The sequence below is a fragment of the Rhinopithecus roxellana genome, chromosome 17 (assembly GCF_007565055.1).
Source record: "Rhinopithecus roxellana isolate Shanxi Qingling chromosome 17, ASM756505v1, whole genome shotgun sequence".
Lineage (NCBI taxonomy): Eukaryota > Metazoa > Chordata > Mammalia > Primates > Cercopithecidae > Rhinopithecus > Rhinopithecus roxellana.
Window position 1 is genome coordinate 62,660,269 of NC_044565.1, and position 19,204 is coordinate 62,679,472.

Genomic DNA, 19,204 nt, shown 5'->3' on the forward strand with positions numbered 1-19,204 from the left:
AAGTAGGGTTTTAACTTGGCAATCATGGATTCTTAAGGTTGGCTTTTGTGTGGATGTGCACCCTTCTGGGGGAGATTTCAATTTTCTCAGAGTCTGTGACTCAAAAAAATATTAAGAATATAGAGCAATCTCAATTTCTCATAACCATTTTCTCCTTGTGCTTTATTTTACTTAACTAGCACAGTTCATATGCTACAATATCTTGGATATAGTGGATAATCAATATTATTATATTAAAAAAATGGCTAAAAAAGGAATGTTACCTGATCCAGTATAGGAAAAATGAATTCAGTTACAGAAAAGGTATCCATTTCAAGTAAAAACCACTGTGTGGTAGGTCATAATTTCCCAGTCATAGTGTCATGTTTAAACCATGTGGTCATGAGATATCAGAGGGTTTTTAAGGCTGTCTTTTTTTTTTTCTAAGACGGAGTCTCACTTTGTCACCCAGGCTGGAGTGCAATGGTGCGATCTCGGCTCACCACAACCTGCGCCTCCTGGGTTAAAGCGATTCTCCTGCCTCAGTCTCCTGAGTAGCTGGGATTATAGGCGTGCTCCACCACACCAGGCTAATGTTTGTATTTTTAGTAGGACAGGGTTTCACCATGTTGGCCAGGCTGGTCTCGAACTCCTAACCTCATGATCCACCCATCTCGCCCTCCCAAAGTGCTGGGATTACAGGTGTGAGCCACCATGCCTGGCCAAGGCTACTTTTTCACTGTTCCCGAACATTTTCCTACCTTAAACTCTCCAATGACCCTCCTTCATTTTTTCCATCTCATCCTTTATTAAGTGTTAGAGGAAATCAGGGAAACAAACCCACACTGGTATTAGAAGTCTTGGGTTCTGCTATTAGCAAGTTCTAAGGTTTGGGTTAATTAATCTTTGACGCTCATTGTCTCATTTTTTAAAATAAAAGAATCCACTACATTATCTCTAAAGTCATTTATACTTTAAAATTTCATAATAAAATACATAAGATACCTTGATGCTTGATTCAAATATCAGTAGTGATTTTAATAGAAATAATCATTTCAAGTCCCCAGTTACAACAAACACATATTACTATTTTCAAAAGGAAATGAAGTTTCTATTCTGTTGGGGGAACAATGTAGAAAATGAAGAGCTATGAATAACATTTTTATATGCATGTCTGGTTTAGTTATGTAGGATTTCTGTCCAAGGTCCTCCCCTCCACTTTTGGAGCACATATAGGCTAAAGAGTGGAAGGAAAGGGAAGAAAAAAAGAAAAATGAATGTAAAAACTAGCATATCCATTCATTTTTAGAGCTCTCTTCTCATGTACTGAATAAATGGATTAAGTTGTCTAATTATTAGGAAAACTCTCCAACTAAAGTAAATAGACCCTATGATAAAAAATGGATTTGTGCCAGGCGTGGTGGCTCATGCCTGTAATCCCAGCACTTTGGGAGGCTGAGGCAGGCGGATCATGAGGTCAGGAGATCGAGACCATCCTGGCTAACACAGTGAAACCCTCTCTCTACTAAAAATACAAAAAATTAGACGGGCATGGTGGCGGGCACCTGTAGTCCCAGCTACTTGGGAGCCTGAGACAGGAGAATGGCGTGAACCTAGGAGGCGGAGCTTGTAGTGAGCCGAGATCGTGCCACTGCACTCCAGCCTGGGCAACACAGCAAGACTCCGTCTCAAAAAAAAAAAAAAGAAAAGAAAAAAAAGAAAAGGATTTGTTAACACTACTCATAGAAATCAGAGATGACACAATCACATGGAAAAACGCCCCGTGCTCATGAATAGGAAGAATAAATATCATTAAAATGGCCATACTGTCAAAGCAATTTACAGATTCAATGCTCTATTCCTACCAAACTACCAATGACATTTTTCACAGAACTAGAAAAAACTATTTCAAAATTCATATGGAACCAAAAAAGAGCCCAAATAGCCAAGGCGATCCTAAGCAAAAAGAACAAAGCTGGGGACATCACGTTATCTAACTTCAAACTATATTACAGGGGTACAGTAACCAAAACAGCATGGTACAAAAATAGACACATAGACCAACAGAACAGAATACCAAGCCTAAAAATAGGGCCGCACACCTACAGCCATCTGATCTTTGACAAAGCTGACAAAAACAAGCAATGGGGAAATTGACTCCCTAGTCAATAAATAGTGCTGGGATAACTGGACAGCCACATGCAAAAGATTAAAACTGGACCTCTTTCTTACGCCATATACAAAAATCAATACAAGATGGATTAAAGACTTAAATGTAAAACCCAAAACTATAAAAACCTTTGGAAGACAACTTAGGCAATACCACTCTGGACACAGGAACAGGCAAAGATTTCATGATGAAGACGCCAAAAGCGATGAAAATAAAAGCAAAAATTGACAAATGGGACCTAATTAAATGCAAGATCATCTGCACAGCAAAAGAAACTGTCAAGAAAGTAAACAGAACCTACAGAAAGGAGAAAATATTTGCAAACCATGCATCTGACAAGGTCTAATATCCAGTATTCATAAGGAACTTAAAGAAATTTACAAGGAAAAAACAACCCCATTAAAAAGTGGGCAAAGGACATCAACACTTTTTCAAAAGAAGACACACATATGGCCAACAAGCATGTGAAAAGAAGCTCAGTATCACTGATTATTATTAGAGAAATGCAAATCAAAACCACAATGAGATATCATCTCACACCAGTCAGAATGGCTATCATTAAAACATCAAAAAATAACAGATGCTGGCAAGGCTGTGGAGAAAAGGGAATGCTTATACACTGTTGGTGGGAGTGTAAATTAGTTCAACCATTGTGGAAAGCAGTGTGGTAATTCCTAAAAGAACTAAACAGAACTACCATTTAACCCAGCAATCTCATTACTGGATATATACCCAAAGGAACAAAAATCATTCCACCATAAAGACAGATGCAAGTGTATGTTCATTGCCACAGTATTCACATTAGCAAAGACATGGAGTCAACCTCAATGCCCATCAATGGCAGACTGGATAAAGAAAATGTGGTACATATACACCATGGAATACTATACAGCCATAAAAAAGAATGAGACAATGTCCTTTGCAGGAACATGGATGGAACTGGAGGCCATTATCCTTAGCAAACTAACACAGGAACAGAAAACCAAACACTGCATGTTCTCACTTTTGTGAACTAAATAATGAGAACTCATAAACACAAAGCGGAACAGACACTGCACCTACTTGACAGTGGAGGCTGGGAGGAGCAAGAGCATCAGAAAAAATAATTATTGGGGGCTAGGCTTAGTACCTTGGTTGATATGGTTTGGCTCTGTGTTGCCACCCAAATCTCATCTCAAATTGTAATCCCCACATATTAAGGGAGGGACCTGTAATCCACATGTGTTGAGGGAGAGAGAGGTGAATGGATCATGGGGCGGTTCCCCCCATGCTGTTCTCGTGATGGTGAGTTCTCAAGAGATCTGATGGTTTTATAAGCATCTGGAAGTTCCTCCTTTGCTCTCTCTCTCTCCTGCCTCCTTGTGAAGAAGGCGATTGCTTCCTCTTCTCCCATGATTATAAGTTTTCTGAGGCCTCCCCAGCCATGTGGTACTGCGAGTCAATTAAACCTCTTTCCTTTATAAATTACCCAGTCTCAGGGAAGTTCTTTATCACAGTGTGAAAATGGACTAATACACCGGGTGACAAAATAATCTGAACAACAAACCCCCATGACACGAGTTTACCTATATAACACACCTTGCACATGTACCACTGAACTTAAAATAAAAGTTAAAAAAAAAAAAAAAAGCTTTACGTTTTTATTTACAGCTTGGCTTCGATAATGTTTACCCTGATCTATTTGGTTATCAGGGACAGTTTCAACTTTCTGAAGGTGTCTACAAAGAAAGCTACTTGCGGAATGTTAGTAGAAGAAGAGCTAAATATCTAATCACACTCAGTTCAGGTAAAAGGAATGAAGGTAGAGAAAAGGAAAAGAGGTGGAGGAATGGTTAGGAATTAAGGTAGGATTAAGGAGCCAAGAGAAGAGCAGACAGTGATGAAGATGAGAAAGGCGCTTCCTTGAAGTTTAATTTCGTGACCTGTTATGGTGGTCAGTATATCTAAATTGTATAAAACACTTTTTGAGATGTGAAAAAAAAGTTGAAAATAATCACCACAACAAAAGAAACTAAAGTCATTTTGGTAATAATTTACATGTCAACTATCATATCTTCTTAAAACAACAATAATTAACAGCAAGTTCAATTCCAAACTTATAGGCCCCTCAAATATAAGCTGCTAAATATTTTAGGTGATCTTTCTAGATACCCTGATTTCACAAGATTAGATTGTTTTAAGTTAATCGAACTATTAATAGTTTACCATGACAAAACTTTTTTGAACTTAAATCTTCTTTTAAACAGTAGGCAGTGAGCTACATATTTATGCAAAAAGACGACAGCATCAAACACATAAGGTCCCATATATTCTGTGGAATGGAAACAAGAGGATAGACCTATACTAGAGGTACAAAGCTTCTGACAAAATTCAGTATTTTGTGTGCAGGAGGGTGCAGTTTTCACTATCTAGCTAGAAAGCAACATGCCTAATCTTCATGCAGTTCCTTTCTTAACTCACCATATGATTCCTCTTTAAAAGGATAAATGCCACTGATAATGTTTAAAAAACCTAGTAAAACAAACCCTAAGTATTAAAAAACGACTAACAAAAGCCCCCTGTATAGGTAAAAGTAGCAGTTTAGCATTACAGTTTAAAAAAGAAGAACAGGGTCCAGTGTGGTGGCTCACTCCTGTAATCCCAACACTTTCAGAGGCTGAGGCAGGCAGATCACCTAAGATCAGGAGTTCGAGACCAGCCTAGCCAACATGGTGAAACCCCATCTCTACTAAAAATACAAAAATTAGCTGGGCGTGTTGGTGGGCACATGTAACCCCAGCTACTTGGGAGGATGAGGCAGGAAAATTGCTTGAACCCAGGAGGCGGAGGTTGCAGTGAGCTGAGATCATGCCATTGCACTCCAGCCTGGGTGACGAGCGAAACTCTGTCTCAAAAATAAATAAACAAACAAATAAAAAAGAAAAACGGAACTATCCTACTGAATGTGATCTATAAAAAAAATCTGCCTCAATTTCTACAGAATAATTTCTATGTGCTTCTAAGAGCACACTATGAAAGGACAAGATTGTCCTTCCTTCACATCAATTTCTAAGCTAAAAGCATAATCAAAACAAGCTAGTAATTGTTAATAATAATTGTAGATCTACCACTCAGAAGTTAAAAGCTCCAAAACATTTAGAAAAAGCCAGTAACAGGAATAATAATAATAGCTAAAACAAAAAGAATTTAATACGAGCCAAGAAATATGCTAAGCAACACTTACCCCCTAACCTTCCGATCAAGGATGAGGAGTAGAGGGGTCAAATGTCTTGTCCAAGGTCACACTGCTAATTAAGTAGCAGAGTCAGAATGCATAGCCCATTTCTGTTTTATACCAGAAAGGCTATGCTCTTAAGTACCATCGTGTCTCCATCATTTGAGATATAAATGGTATGAATTTATAAAAAGACTTGCTTTCTAAAATTTCTTTTTTCAAACTTCAAGTTCCAATTTATTAGAATTTCACAAATAAGTCTATGTTCACTAACATCTCATTCTTTGTAATCTCAGCCTTTCACAATATAATCTTTTTATAACCATCTGTGCAAGTATAAGTATATCCATGTACACTTGTGCTTTTGGACAAAATTTCTCACCATACCAGCTTCCCAGCATTCAGATTTTGTTTCTTATAAATAAAATGTTATGCTTAAAAAGTACAGATTTTAGACACTGAAATCTTCTAAATCTGTAAATTCAAAAGCAATTTTAAAAGTTTGATTTTTAACTTTTTTCTTCAAAATTTCTCCTTGGAAATAACAAATCAAAAATAAGAAGGCAGTGCTTTGAATCATGTATATGTGATATATTTATATAAGGTGAGTACATATATAAATAATGATCCTAAATTTTTCTTCAAATTTCTTCCTTGATAGGTTCTGAATCTTGATTTGATTTTTGTTTTCCCCAGTGGTTGATAATGAAATACACATAAAATGATTCTACTTAGTCTCTTTCCTTAATTTTCTAATACTTTGATTATTCTAATAATAAAGGTTTCAACATAGGTACTATAATTTATTTTCTTCTAAATGCTTTTTGGAAATACCTTGAAAGAAGCTATTGGCTTTTCTAAGTTAGTGTAGTTGGCCTTTATTCTTTTGGTGGGACCATCTCATTGGTTTCTAATGGATGATCAACCAACACTGTAAGATTATGTGATCTATTCTATTACTACTGAGCTTGCCCTATCTTTGTTTGTCTACACTACTGTATAAGAAAGTAGTATTACTTTTTCAATGTTTCTGTTCTTCCATTTTGGGGGAGTGAGGGAAAGATACCTCCACAGCAAAAACTTCATATTCCTCCCTATTGTGAAAGGCTGCTCAGAGAGGCAACAATGAATTGTCAGGTCAGCTGAGGATCACTGTCTTGTAAGTAGCCAGGAGCAGCACCACCAGCAAGCACATTAAGCTAGTAGATGACACTCTCTCCAAATTTACCTACTGGCAGTGATTTGGGGGAACCCGAATAGTCATAGATCTACAGCATCCTGAGAACCATGCAGAACAGGTAATGTGGCCCTTCCACAAACAATAAGCCCCTTCTTCAGAAGTCAGAAAACAGCTCATCCTTGTTTTCTGTGACCGTAGGCCTCTCTCCAACCAGGAAGGCTGCTAAACCCAACAAATATCTTGTTACTCAACATGAGACTAAAATTAAATTAGATTTTTTTGATACAAAATAAAATGCAATAGCTCAGTTAAAATCCATACACCAGTAGTCCTCAAAATTTGTGAACAGTAGAACAAAAGAATCTACAGTCCATGGCTAGGGAAAGAAATCTTAAGTATTACCTACAGTGACATCAGGGGAATCTTACATTGTTTGACTTCCTTGACCACATGCCTCAGTTTCCATACTAAACGGTATGGTAGAGTCCTAACTCTCCAACTCAGATACTTTATCACACAGTATCTGTCTGAAAAACTGATGTGTGGTAAATTTATCTGTGTGATAAACTGCTTTTATTTCAGAGCTCACTGAACAAATAAACTATGTGGAAAAAAAGGAACAAAAAATCTAAAACAGAATGGAATATGAAAAGTAATATGAAAAATTTCTTATTTATCTACAAAATGTGTACTAACTATTGAAAAATACACACACTCAGATGTAAAGGTAGCAATGCAATCACTAGTAGTAACTGGAACTTGAGCACTGAAAAACTTTAGAGGAGCCTGAAAATTCAAGAAGTAAACAAAGGCCTGCTGTTAGTCCATCCATGCCTTTACAAGAATTAGAAAAAATCCCCTAACTCCTAAAGTCCCAGCCCTGCCCCAAGGCACAGGGTTCAGTGAATAAAAGAGACACTAGAAATTAGACTCCATCCATCCTCTCAGCTAGGCTACTCAGCAGTGAATAGCCCATCCAACCATACTTGGAACTCCTCCGTTAAAGCACTTAAGTGTAAAAACATTAATTTTAGTAGGTATATGACATATATTCTTTCCTTCTTCCCTCCCTGTCACTCCCTCTCTTTCTCATTTCTATTCTTTTTTCTATGAGCAGGGTGAAGGAAAGAATATACATTTGTCTCTTTCTTGAACATAATCAAAATTGAAAATAATTCTCTCCAACTACTGTGGCGTGACACAGTATAAAGGAAGAAGCTGAAAGGAATGCTCTCCATCAGTTATTTGATGAAACTCCCCTTCATATTTATATAGGAGACTGAAACTACATTGAAACAATATTTTAAGTACATATAACATATATAATACAATGTGTTATAAATGTAATAATCACGTATTATAGATTATACATATTATATAAGGAGAAGATACAGAGAGCTAGCATTCTTTTTAAAAACACATTTCTGTTTACCTAGTGATTTTGGTAGCAGATTCTTCACAAATTCTGCATGATCCCCCACGTGCAGTATGCTGTAGACGCTGGTATTCATTAATTCCTCCTGATTGTAACCTAAGTAGCTGGTCACATTCTCTGACACAAATACAATTCTCCCTTCACAGTTCACAACAAAGAAAAATCCATCCAAAGCCTGCAAAATCAAAAGAAAAAAATGGTTTGGAGGTTGAAAGATAAAAGAAAAATTAAACTATACATTTTTCTATTAAAAAAGAGATCAGAAATATATGTCAAGACCTGGTCTCTGTCCTCAAGGAAACTGTGGTACTGTAGGAGAGAAAGACATAAACATAATAAAATATCAGTGATAAAATGCAGATCAGAGACATACACAAAATAGTCTACAAGCACACAAAAGGATGCCTAATTTGGGATCAGGGCAGGGGTCAAAGAAAGGTACAGACCCCTACCTAACATATAAAAGGCATAGTGGAGGAGAAAGAGGACTGAAGGAAGAACATTCCAGTAAGTGGAGAGAGCATAGCACAAAAAGAAAACGAACAAGCAGTTTGGAGCTGCTGGAGTATATGGTATACAGCAGAGGTGGACAGAAGACAAATCACAGGGGCTTCCTATGCACTGAGATGGAGCCAGGGGTCTCCAAAAGGAGACATATGCATCCTATGGGGCATATAATATCCACAAGGGTGCAGGGGAAAAGTTAGAACTTCTATGTATATTCTAAACTAAAACATAATAAAGAAATTAAGCTTAAGCATATTAACAATCTGGTGCCTGACTCAGTGTAGACAGTCACATATTACAAAAACCCTGGTATCCTGAGGAAGAGCCAGAATGCAGAGGTTGACTGTGGCACCTTACTTATTTGTAATCTTTTCATTTATTGCAACATGTTGCAGCTTACTTGCTGCAGAATGTATATAAGCAATAAAATCAAGATCCTGAAAAAATAGAACATTTACAGAATTTTGTAACAAAATGTAAAATGACCATAAAAATCCTTTGGATCATACAGGGTCTGCTGGTTATCTACAGCAAAATTAAAAGACCTGTCTAACAATGTTGACGGGTTACTCATTTTTCCTTTAAAAAAAAGGCCAGGGTACCAAGTTTGCTGTCTAGCAGATACTCGCCAAAAAGTAAACACATTTTTTTTTTCCTTCAGGATTAAGACGAAATTTTAACAATGAATAAAAAGTAACCTGCTTTTTAAAAAGACACTAACGCTATAGAGAAAGGATGTGAAAATGGATGTTTGGAAATGTTACCACTGTTATAATTTTGTTCCTGAAAATGACAGTGATACTGAAAATGACGTGAATAGCTTGTACAATTTATCTTATCTCATCAGTTTAAAACCTTAGACCATTTTATCTGTTGAAAAATGTTCCAATTAGATTCTCAGTGGTGGCCCTTTTTTCTTTTTCTTTTTCTTTTTCTTTTTTTTTTTTTTGTTTGAGAGAGTGCAGTGGCGCAATCTCGGCTCACTGCAACCTATGCTTCCTGGATTCAAGTGATTCTCCTGCTTCAGCCTCCCATGTAGCTGGGATTACAGGCATGCGCCACCGTGCCCCACTGATTTCTGTATTTTTAGTAGAGACGAGGTTTCATCATGTTGGCCAGGTTGGTTTTAAACTCCTGACCTCAGGTGATCCACCTGCCTTGGCCTCCCAAAGTGCTGGGATTACAGGCATGGACCTCTGCGTCAGGCCTTTTTTTTTTTTAAATGTGAAAATGCAACACCTTCTGATGTTTGGAAGAATCATTTTTTTTTTTTTTAAATCAAGGAAACTAGAATGTCAATAAAAACCTTTGCAAAGTTTGTGGGTTGGATTTAAAAATGAGTATCATAATTTAGTAAACACATCCAATGACATAGTTTTCCATTTGCCTCTACCTTATTTTTGTGAGGTGCATTTTTCAGCTACGATGATTTTTTTTAATTGAGAAAAACTAATATATATTTATGGTATACATGTTTTCAAATATGTATACATTGTAGAATGGCCAAATCAAGCTAATGAACATAAGCACTCCCTCATATACTTATCTTTTTTTGTGGTGAAAACACTTAAAAGCTACTCTCTTTGCAATTTTCAGGCATAAAAGAATTGTTATTAACTACAGTCACCATAATGTACAATAGATCTCTTGAACTTATTTTTCCTAATTGAAAGGTTTTTATCTTTTGACCAACATCCGTCCAATCTACCCACCCTTCACACAGACCCCGGTAACCACCATTCTACTCTCTCTTATGAATTTGACTTTTTTAGATCCCACATATAAGTGAGATCATGTGGTATCTGTCTTTCTGTGTCTGGCTTTTAATTAACATAATGTCTTCTAGGTTCATATATGTTGTCGCAGATGACAGGATTTCCTTTTTAAAGGCTGAATAGTATTCCGCTCTGTGTATATACCACATTTTCTTATTCCATTCATCCATTTTTGAACACTTAGGTTGATGCAAATTAAAACCATGATGAGATATCACTTCGTATCTGTTAAGTGTAGGTGAGGATGTAAAGAAAAGAGAACATCTATTATGGGAAATAGTAGGGAGGTTCCTCAAAAAACTAAAAATAGAACTACCATATGATCCAGTAATCTCAGTACTGAGTATACATCCAAAGGAAATGAAATCAGTATGTCAAAGAGATGTCTGCACTCCCATGTTCACTGCAGCATTATTCACAATAGCCAAGATATGAGAATCAAGCTAAGTGTCTGCCAACAGATGAATGGACAAGATTATTTAAACCAAATATTAAATTAAATTTAGTAATACATCTCCATTATCACTTCATCACAAAGATTATAAACAAGATTTAAAGCAAGATTGAAGCACAACCCATTGTTCTCATTTAAAATATTGCTAATATTTTCTTTAGCAAGAACAAAAAGGAATAAAGCTATTTTTATTCTACCTGATTGCTGTGACTTACTTAGTCCATAATGCAAAGGAGACAGGGATGTGATTAATAATCTTTAAAATCTCAATACTAGATAAACTCTTTGTAAAAATATTTTGGGTTTAGATGAGCATGGGAAAGTACCTCATATCTAAATGGGGTATATAAAACTGCTCAGATTAGCTATAAGTCTCATAGTGGGTGATCAATGTACATTTATGTGCCTTGAAGTTTATATAAAAATAGGAATAATTTAAAAACAGATTTATTTTTCAAAAATAGACCTGAAACTTCTTTTAAAATGTTCTTTGCATCAGTATAAATACAATTTAACTTGCGTTTTCTTATAAATATATGCTTATAAAAAATTAAAATATAAAAATATAAAAATGAGGTTGATAGTGGAAGATCTGCCAGAATTCCACCCTCAAGAGACTAGTAACATTTCAGGGAATAATTTTTGAGACTATTCCTATGAATATAGAAGCATCTCTATTTTTTAAAAGTATGTCTGGTTAATACAATCTGTTATTACTTGTTCTTGTTCTACAAGTTTCCCTCATATGTTGTTTATCTAACTAACTAAAAAGTGTGCTCCTGGGAAGGAAACTTCCTATTCCTCCAAGACCTGACAGCTGGTTTTACTGCATACAGAGAAGACAACAAATGCCTGTGCACTCAGTAATCAATCTGAGAACTTTTCCAAACTCTGCCCAGTATGTCATCCTTTGAAGAAGACCACCATGCGTCTCATGGAAGGGTTCACATTAGCCAAGGCTTCTCACAGGGCCCTGGCTTTAAATGAGACTACCCAAGTGACTGTGACTGGACAAAGTTCTAGGAATAAAAGACATTACCCAAAACTATAAAAACCCTAGAAGAATATCTAGGCAATACCATTCAGTACATAGGTATGAGCAAAGATTTCATGATGAAAATGCCAAAAGCAACTGCAACAAAAGCAAAAATTAACAGATAGGATCTAATTAAACTCAAGAGCTTCTGCACAGCAAAAGAAACTATCATCAGAGTGAACAACCTAAAGAATGGGGTAATATTTTTGCAATCTATCCATCTGACAAAGGTCTAATATCGAATCTACAAGGAACTGAAACAAATTTACAAGAAAAAACCAAACCACCCCATTAAAAAGCAGGCAAAGGGCATGATCAGACACTTCTCAAAAGAAAACATTCATGGAGCCAACAAACATATGAAAAGAAGCTCAACATCACTGATCATTAGAGAGATGCAAATCAAAACCACAGTGAGATACCATTTGATGCCAGTCAGAATGGTGATTATTAAAAAGTCAAAAAACAATAGATGCTGGCAAGGCTGCAGAGAAAAAGGAATGCTTGTAGACTGTTGGTGGGAGTTTAAATTAGTTTAACCATTGTGGAAGGCAGTGTGGCGATTCCTCAAAGATTTAGAGGCAGAAATACCATATGACCCAGCAATCCCATTACTGAGTATATATCCAAAGGAACATAAATCATTCTGCTATAAAGATACATGCACATGTATGTTCACCACAGCACTACTCACAATAGCAAAGGCCTAGAATCAACCTAAATGCCCATCAATGATAGACCGGATAAAGAAAATGTGGTAGGCCGGGCGTGGTGGCTCAAGCCTATAATCCCAGCACTTTAGGAGGCCGAGACGGGCGGATCACGAGGTCAGAAGATCGAGACCATCCTGGCTAACCCGGTGAAACCCTGTCTCTACTAAAAAATACAAAAAAACTAGCCGGGCAAGGTGGCGGGTGCCTATAGTCCCAGCTACTCAGGAGGCTGAGGCAGGAGAATGGCGTAAACCTGGGAGGCGGAGCTTGCAGTGAGCTGAGATCCGGCCACTGCACTCCAGCCTGGGCGACACAGCGAGACTCTGTCTCAAAAAAAAAAAAAAAAAAAGAAAATGTGGTAAATATATACCATGGAATACTATGTAGCCATAAAAAGGAATGAGATCATGGTTCTTTGCAGGGACATGGATGGAGTTGGAAGCTGTTATTCTCAGCAAATTAATGCAGGAACATCAAACCAAATGCTGCATGTTCTCACTTATAAGTGGGAGCTGAACAATGAGAACACGTGGACACATGGCGGGGGGAACAACACACACTGAGGCCTGTTGGGGGCAGGGGTGGCAGGAGGGAGAGTACGAGGAAGAATAGCTAATGGATGCTGGGCTTAATACCTAAGTGATGGGTTGATCTGTGCAGCAAACTACCATGGCACACATTTGGCTATGTAACAAACCTGCACGTCTTGCACATGTACCCCAGAACTTAAAAGTTGAAGAAAAAAAAAGTGTGGCACATCCTCGTTCTCTCTCTCACTCTTTCTCTCTCCTGCCGCCTGGTGAAGAACGTACTTGCTTCTCCTTTACCTTCTGCTGTAATTGTAAATTTCCTGAGGCCTCCCTAGCCACGTGGAACTGGAAGTCAATTAAACCTCTTTCCAGCCAGACACGGTAGCTCATGCCTGTAATTCCAGCACTTTGGGAGGCCAATGCGAGTGGACCATGTGAGGCCAGGAGTTTGAGACTAGACTGGCCAACATGGCAAAACCCCGTTTCTACTAAAAATACAAAAAATTAGCCGGGCATGGTGATACATGCCTGTAGTCCCAGGTACTTGGGAGGCTGAGGCACAAGAATTGCTTAAACCCAGGAGGTGGAGGTTATAGTAATCCAACACTGTGTCACTATATTCCAGCCTGGGCGACAGAGCGAGACTCTCTCAAAAAACAAAACCAAACAAACAAAAACACTCCCCTTTCCTTTATAAATTACCCAGTCTCAGGGTTTTTTTGTTTGTTGTTTGTTTGAGACAGGGTCTTGCTGTCACCTAGGCTGGAGTGCAGTGGTGTGATCTTGGCTCACTGGAACCTCCGCCTCTAGGGTTCAAGAGATTCTCCTGCGTCAGCCTCCTGAGTAGCTGGGATTACAGGCATGTGCCACCACACCAGACTAATTTTTGTATTCTTAGTAGAGACGGGCTTTCACCATGTTGGCCAGGCTGGTCTCGAACTCCTGACCTCAAGTGATCCGCCCGCCGTGGCCTCCCAAAGTGCTGGGATTACAGGCGTGAGTCACCACAGCTGGCCCAGTATCAGGTATTCTTTATAGCAGTGTGAAAATTGACTAATATACTCTCCTTCTTTGTCAGGGACACCAGCTGTAGGTGTAGTCTCTTTACATAATCCCATATTTCTCAGAGGTTTTGTTCATCCTTTTTTATTCTTTTTTCTTTATTTCTGTCTAAGTTGGCTGAAGAACTGGTCTTCGAGCTCTGAGATTCTTTCCTCAGCTTGGTCGATTCTGTCATTAATATTTCCAATTACGAAATTTTTCTTGTAGTGAGGTTTTCAGCTCTATCAGATCAGTTTAGTTCTTTCTTAAAACAGCTATTTTATCTTTAATCTCTAATATCATTTTACTGGATTCCTAACATTCCTTGGATCGGGTTTCAACTTTCTCCTGAATCTCAATGATCTTTGTTGCCATCAAGATTCTGAATTCTTAGTCTGTCACGTGAATCATTTCAGGCTGGTTACGAACTATGGCTGGGGAGTTAGTGCAGTGGTTTGGATGTAAGAAAACACTCTGGTTTTTTGAGTTTCCAGAGCTCTTACACTGGTTCTTTTGCATCTGATGTTCCTTTAATATTCAAAGGTGCTGTCCTTTCAGTGAAGCTTTTTGCTTTTATATTCTTTGATGCCCTTGAGGGTTTTGCCTGTGGTATAAGTTGGGTTCAGCTGAAAAATAGGACATACTTCACAAATTTGTGTGTCATCCTTGTGCAGAGGCCGTGATAATCTTCTCGGTATTGTTCCGATTTTAGTATATGTGCTGCCAAAGTGAGCACCACATACAAGTTTTGATTTCTTTCCAGAATGCTAATGAAAAGGGAGCACAAGGAACTCTCTTCCCCAAGTCATGTCAACAAATTTTGTACTGTCCGTCCCAGATTACGGCAACAAATCTGGGACGGACAGTACAAAAGGAACTATCCCAGGTCACGTGAGTAAACTGGATGTTATCACAGCACTGGTCATTTTTCATTGCTTTTCCAAAACTTGAGGTGACCCCACTGTCACAAGTGTGCTGAGAAGCCCCAAAATACCTCCAACCTCCAAAGTTTGAGTCCACTCTGGGAAAACTGGAAATCTTTAAAAGGCAGCAGGATGTATTGAAACAGAAGCTTGGAAGAGAGATCTGGGCTAAGGATAGACCTTTGTGATTCACAGGTACATACAGTAATCATTTGGGTCTCTTGTTTATTTTTTACTTACTTATTATTTATTTTGAGACGGAGTCTCACTCTGTTGCCCAGGCTGGAGTGCAGTGGTGCAATTTCAGCTCACTGCAACCTCCGCCTCCCAGGTTCACGCGATTCTCCTGCTGCAGCCTCCTGAGTAGCTGGGATTACAGGCACTCACCACCATGCCCAGCTAATTTTTATATTTTTAGTAGAGATGGGATTTTGCCATGTTGGCCAGGCTGACCTCAAACTCCTGACCTCAAGTGATCCACCCGCCTTGGCCTCCCAAAGTGCTGGGATTACAGGCGTGACACACTGCGCCCGGCCTGTTTATTTGTTTTTAACTACAATCATCTTTTCCCCTAGTAAAGAATACTCTGATTTCCTCTGGGAAATTTTCTTCCCCACTACATGAAGTCTTATGGGATACTTAATCAGGCCACTGGGAGACTTCCTCCTTAAATGTGAATCTCAAGAATTACAAAAAGCTAAACATAGCAGGAGTACATTCATTCTAGCAGCAGGGCATTGCCCAGATAGTTCTTTCAAAGAGACTGTTAAAAAGCTTTTGCTTTCTAGCCTCAAGGTACCTTGATTTCATCCCGTTTCCAAGCATGGCTCTATGATATCCAAATAGCATTCCAATAAATTCATATTTGCTTAGTCAGAGTTGATTTCTATTGCGTGAAATCAGAGAATTGCAATTGATTTCATACATATAATTCACATATATATGTATATGTTATACAGACAAAGACACAGATAAACCTTCCCAGGAAATGTGTACAGAATTAAAAAAGGGAAAGAGCCAAGGCTAGAATCCTGGGGGATACTAACATTAAGAGGCAATTAAAGAAAGAAATCTGAGAAAAAGGCTGAGGAGTAACCAGAGGGGTAGAGAAAGAACACTGTGAAAGGTGCCATGGAATGTTTAAGGTAGTTGGAATGAGTGGTCAGCAAGTGTCAAAAGCCACAAAGAAATGTACGGAATGGTGGCCGGGCGCAGTGGCTCACGCCTGTAATCCCAGCACTTTGGGAGGCTGAGGCGGGTGGACCATGAGGTCAGGAGATCGAGATCATCCTGGCTAACATGGTGAAACTCCATCTCTACAAAAATACAAAAAAAAAAATTAGGGAATGGTAGAGCGAGCACCTGTGGTTCCAGCTACTCGGGAGGCTGAGGCAGGAGAATGGCGTGAACCCGGGAGGCGGAGCCTGCAGTGAGCCAAGATCTGCACTCCAGCCTGGGCGACAGAGCAAGACTCCATCTCAAAAAACAAAACAAAAAAACCCCAAAGAAACGTAGGGAATCGTACAAAGCAAGTTGATGAAGCTAGAATGCATGTGCAAGACATAGTGAGACCTCCCTGACTGAAGTAAGAGTTTTCTTATGGACCAAAGGAAATAGGAGGGTTAGAGTCAGATAATGCAGAACTCTGACCAGCAGGCAGAGGAATTTTAGACAGCAAAGGGAGGAAATGAGCTTTTAAAAAAATGCCTATACTGGACTTAATGAGTACTATGTGTAAAGTACTCTGCTAAGAAATTGTGCCACTTAATTTTTATAGTAATTCCATGATGTAGATATCCAGTGTCTGACATACTCTAGGTATTCAACAAATCTTTGTTGAATAAATAAATTCTAATGTCACCTTCTCTTTAGACGTGCGAAAATTTCTTCCAGTATCTTCATTCTTTACCCGTGCTATCTTTATTTTATATTTTTAAAAAGAGAAATAGGCCAGGAGCAGTGGCTCACACCTGTAATCCCAGCACTTTTGGAGGCTGAGGTGGGCGGATCACGAGGTCAGGAGACCAAGACCATCCTGGCTAACACGTTGAAACACTATCTCTACTAAAAATACAAAAAAGTTAGCCAGGCGTGGTGGCGGGCACCTGTAGTCCCAGCTACTCAGGAGGCTGAGGCAGGAGAATGCCGTGAACCCGGGAGGCAGAGCTTGTAGTGAGCTGAGATCGTGCCACTGCACTCCAGCCTGGGCGACAGAGACTCTGTCTCAAAAATAAATAAATAAATAAACAAACAAACAAATAAATAAATAAATAATAAAAAGAGAAATAAACAATTCTGAATGGTGAGAAAAGATATTTGTTCATTTTTTACCTCTGGGGATCTTCTATCTGGGCAAGTCCCTCTTACACTAGTGTTGTCAAACCAAACTTTCTGCAATGATGAAAATATTCTATATTTATGTTGTCTAATACAGTAGCTACTGACCACATATGGATACCAAACACTTTAAATACGGCTGGTGAGACTGAAGCATTGAATTTTTAACTTTATTTAATTAAATTTTTTTTTTTTTTTTAAGTAAAGACAGGGTCTTGCTCTGTTGACCATGCTGGAGTGCAGTGGTGCAATCAAGTCTCACTGTAGTCTCAAACTCCTGGGCTCATGCAATCCTCCTGCCTCGGCTTCCCAAGTAGCTGGGACCAAAGGCATGTGTCACCATGACCAGCTACCTTTTTTCGTTTTTTTGTACAGATGGGGTTTTACTACACTACCCAACTGGTCTCTACTTCCTGGCTTCAAGTGATGTTCCTGACTTAGCCTCCTAAAGTGTTGGGATTACAGGTGTGAATCACTGTGACTGGCCCTAATTTAAATTTTAATAGCCATATGTTGCTACTGGCTATTATGCTGAACAGTGCATCTCAAGACTGTAATGTGGATTATTCAATGAAAACATCTCTTGGTAGCTTTTCTACCCTTCCTGTTTTAGCTTCCATGGATAAAACTCCATAAAGTTTAAGTTAACAGGGACAGGGTCAGGGGCGTGGTGGCGGGCGCCTGTAGTCCTAGCTACTCGGGAGGCTGAGGCAGGAGAATGGCATGAATCCAGGAGGCGGAGCTTGCAGTGAGCCGAAATCGCACCACTGCACTCCAGCCTGGGTGACAGAGCAAGACTCTGTCTCAAAAAAAAAAAAAAAAAAAAAGATGGAAAAGACATCAGGTTGTCAATGAAGGTATCTGTTGTCTGTAAAATTTATAATTCTATTTGATAGTCTTTATTTCACATATCTGTAATTCATAAACAAAAATATTATTAGCTCCTTGAAGTCAAGAACCTAAATACACCTCCATGCTGTTTTTTAAATTTCTAATGTGATATGTTCTTTCATATTTGAAAATGCTTGCATAATGACATTTAATTCATATGTAATGTGCTACAGTTTTCCTTTGATTTACAGTGGTTTTCAGTCATAATTTCATCAGCTAAAAAAATTAATTCCTACTTGGTCTTCTTATAATAATTTTGAATGAATGTTTTCCTGTCATTTTTTTATTTCTTTTGATAATAAGAAATCCACATCCATCATACGTACTAGCTCCCCTCACCAGTTATATGTGTATGTACTTGCTCAGAGAATAGTTTCCATTCTAGTTTCAATGGCCAATGTGTTTCATATATTATAATTCTACAAAATTATGCGCTTGTTCCATGAATAAAAATAATTAAAAGCAGAAATCTAAAGTAATCAAGTACCTGTATAATGTGGAAGGAAATAAAGAATTTAGATTCAGAGGGGAAGCTGCTAATGGGAGAGTTGAAACTATTTAGCATTTATTATTATTAGCGTCTATTCATTATAGGAATGAAGTATGGGAAGAGGTAAAAGCAAAACATACATATTTGAGTATCATCTCTATAGAGATAAAAAGTGAAGTAATGAGAATACATGATATTTCTGGGGCTGTAAAAGCAAGAAGTGAATTTTAAGACTATTCTTACATTAGCAGTAGGTAGAGGGAATTATGGTTAATACAAAAACAGGAGGAAGTGGGGTAATACCACAAAGCATATAAAGGAGTTAGAAAATAAAGAGACCTATGCAAGTCTGAGTAGTTAAGAAGATTTCATCAGAGAGGAGAGCCTTTAGGAAAGATAAGGAAAGGATAATCTGTTTTATATATCCTTACGTAAATAAATATACATAATTAGGCCTAGAGATAGAAAGTGTACATTGTGAGGGATGAGTATATACATACATACATATGTCTTTAAACATTCATGTAGG

At 38.2% G+C, this 19,204-nt stretch overlaps 1 protein-coding gene and 1 non-coding gene across 6 annotated transcripts in view; both read right to left on the reverse strand.

Annotated features, from left to right (window-relative positions):
• The window catches only part of NCOA1 (nuclear receptor coactivator 1), a 159,229-nt gene that overhangs the window by 84,922 nt on the left and 55,103 nt on the right, over positions 1–19,204 (reverse strand). For all 5 annotated transcript variants that reach the window (XM_030920914.1, XM_030920916.1, XM_030920915.1 and 2 more), the window contains one exon: positions 7,976–8,153. In XM_030920914.1, the coding sequence (XP_030776774.1) occupies positions 7,976–8,153 (178 nt within the window). The remainder of the gene's footprint in view (positions 1–7,975; positions 8,154–19,204) is intronic.
• LOC115894503 lies at positions 14,664–14,770 on the reverse strand. Its single transcript, XR_004054608.1, has one exon. It is a non-coding gene; the product is annotated as a U6 spliceosomal RNA (small nuclear RNA).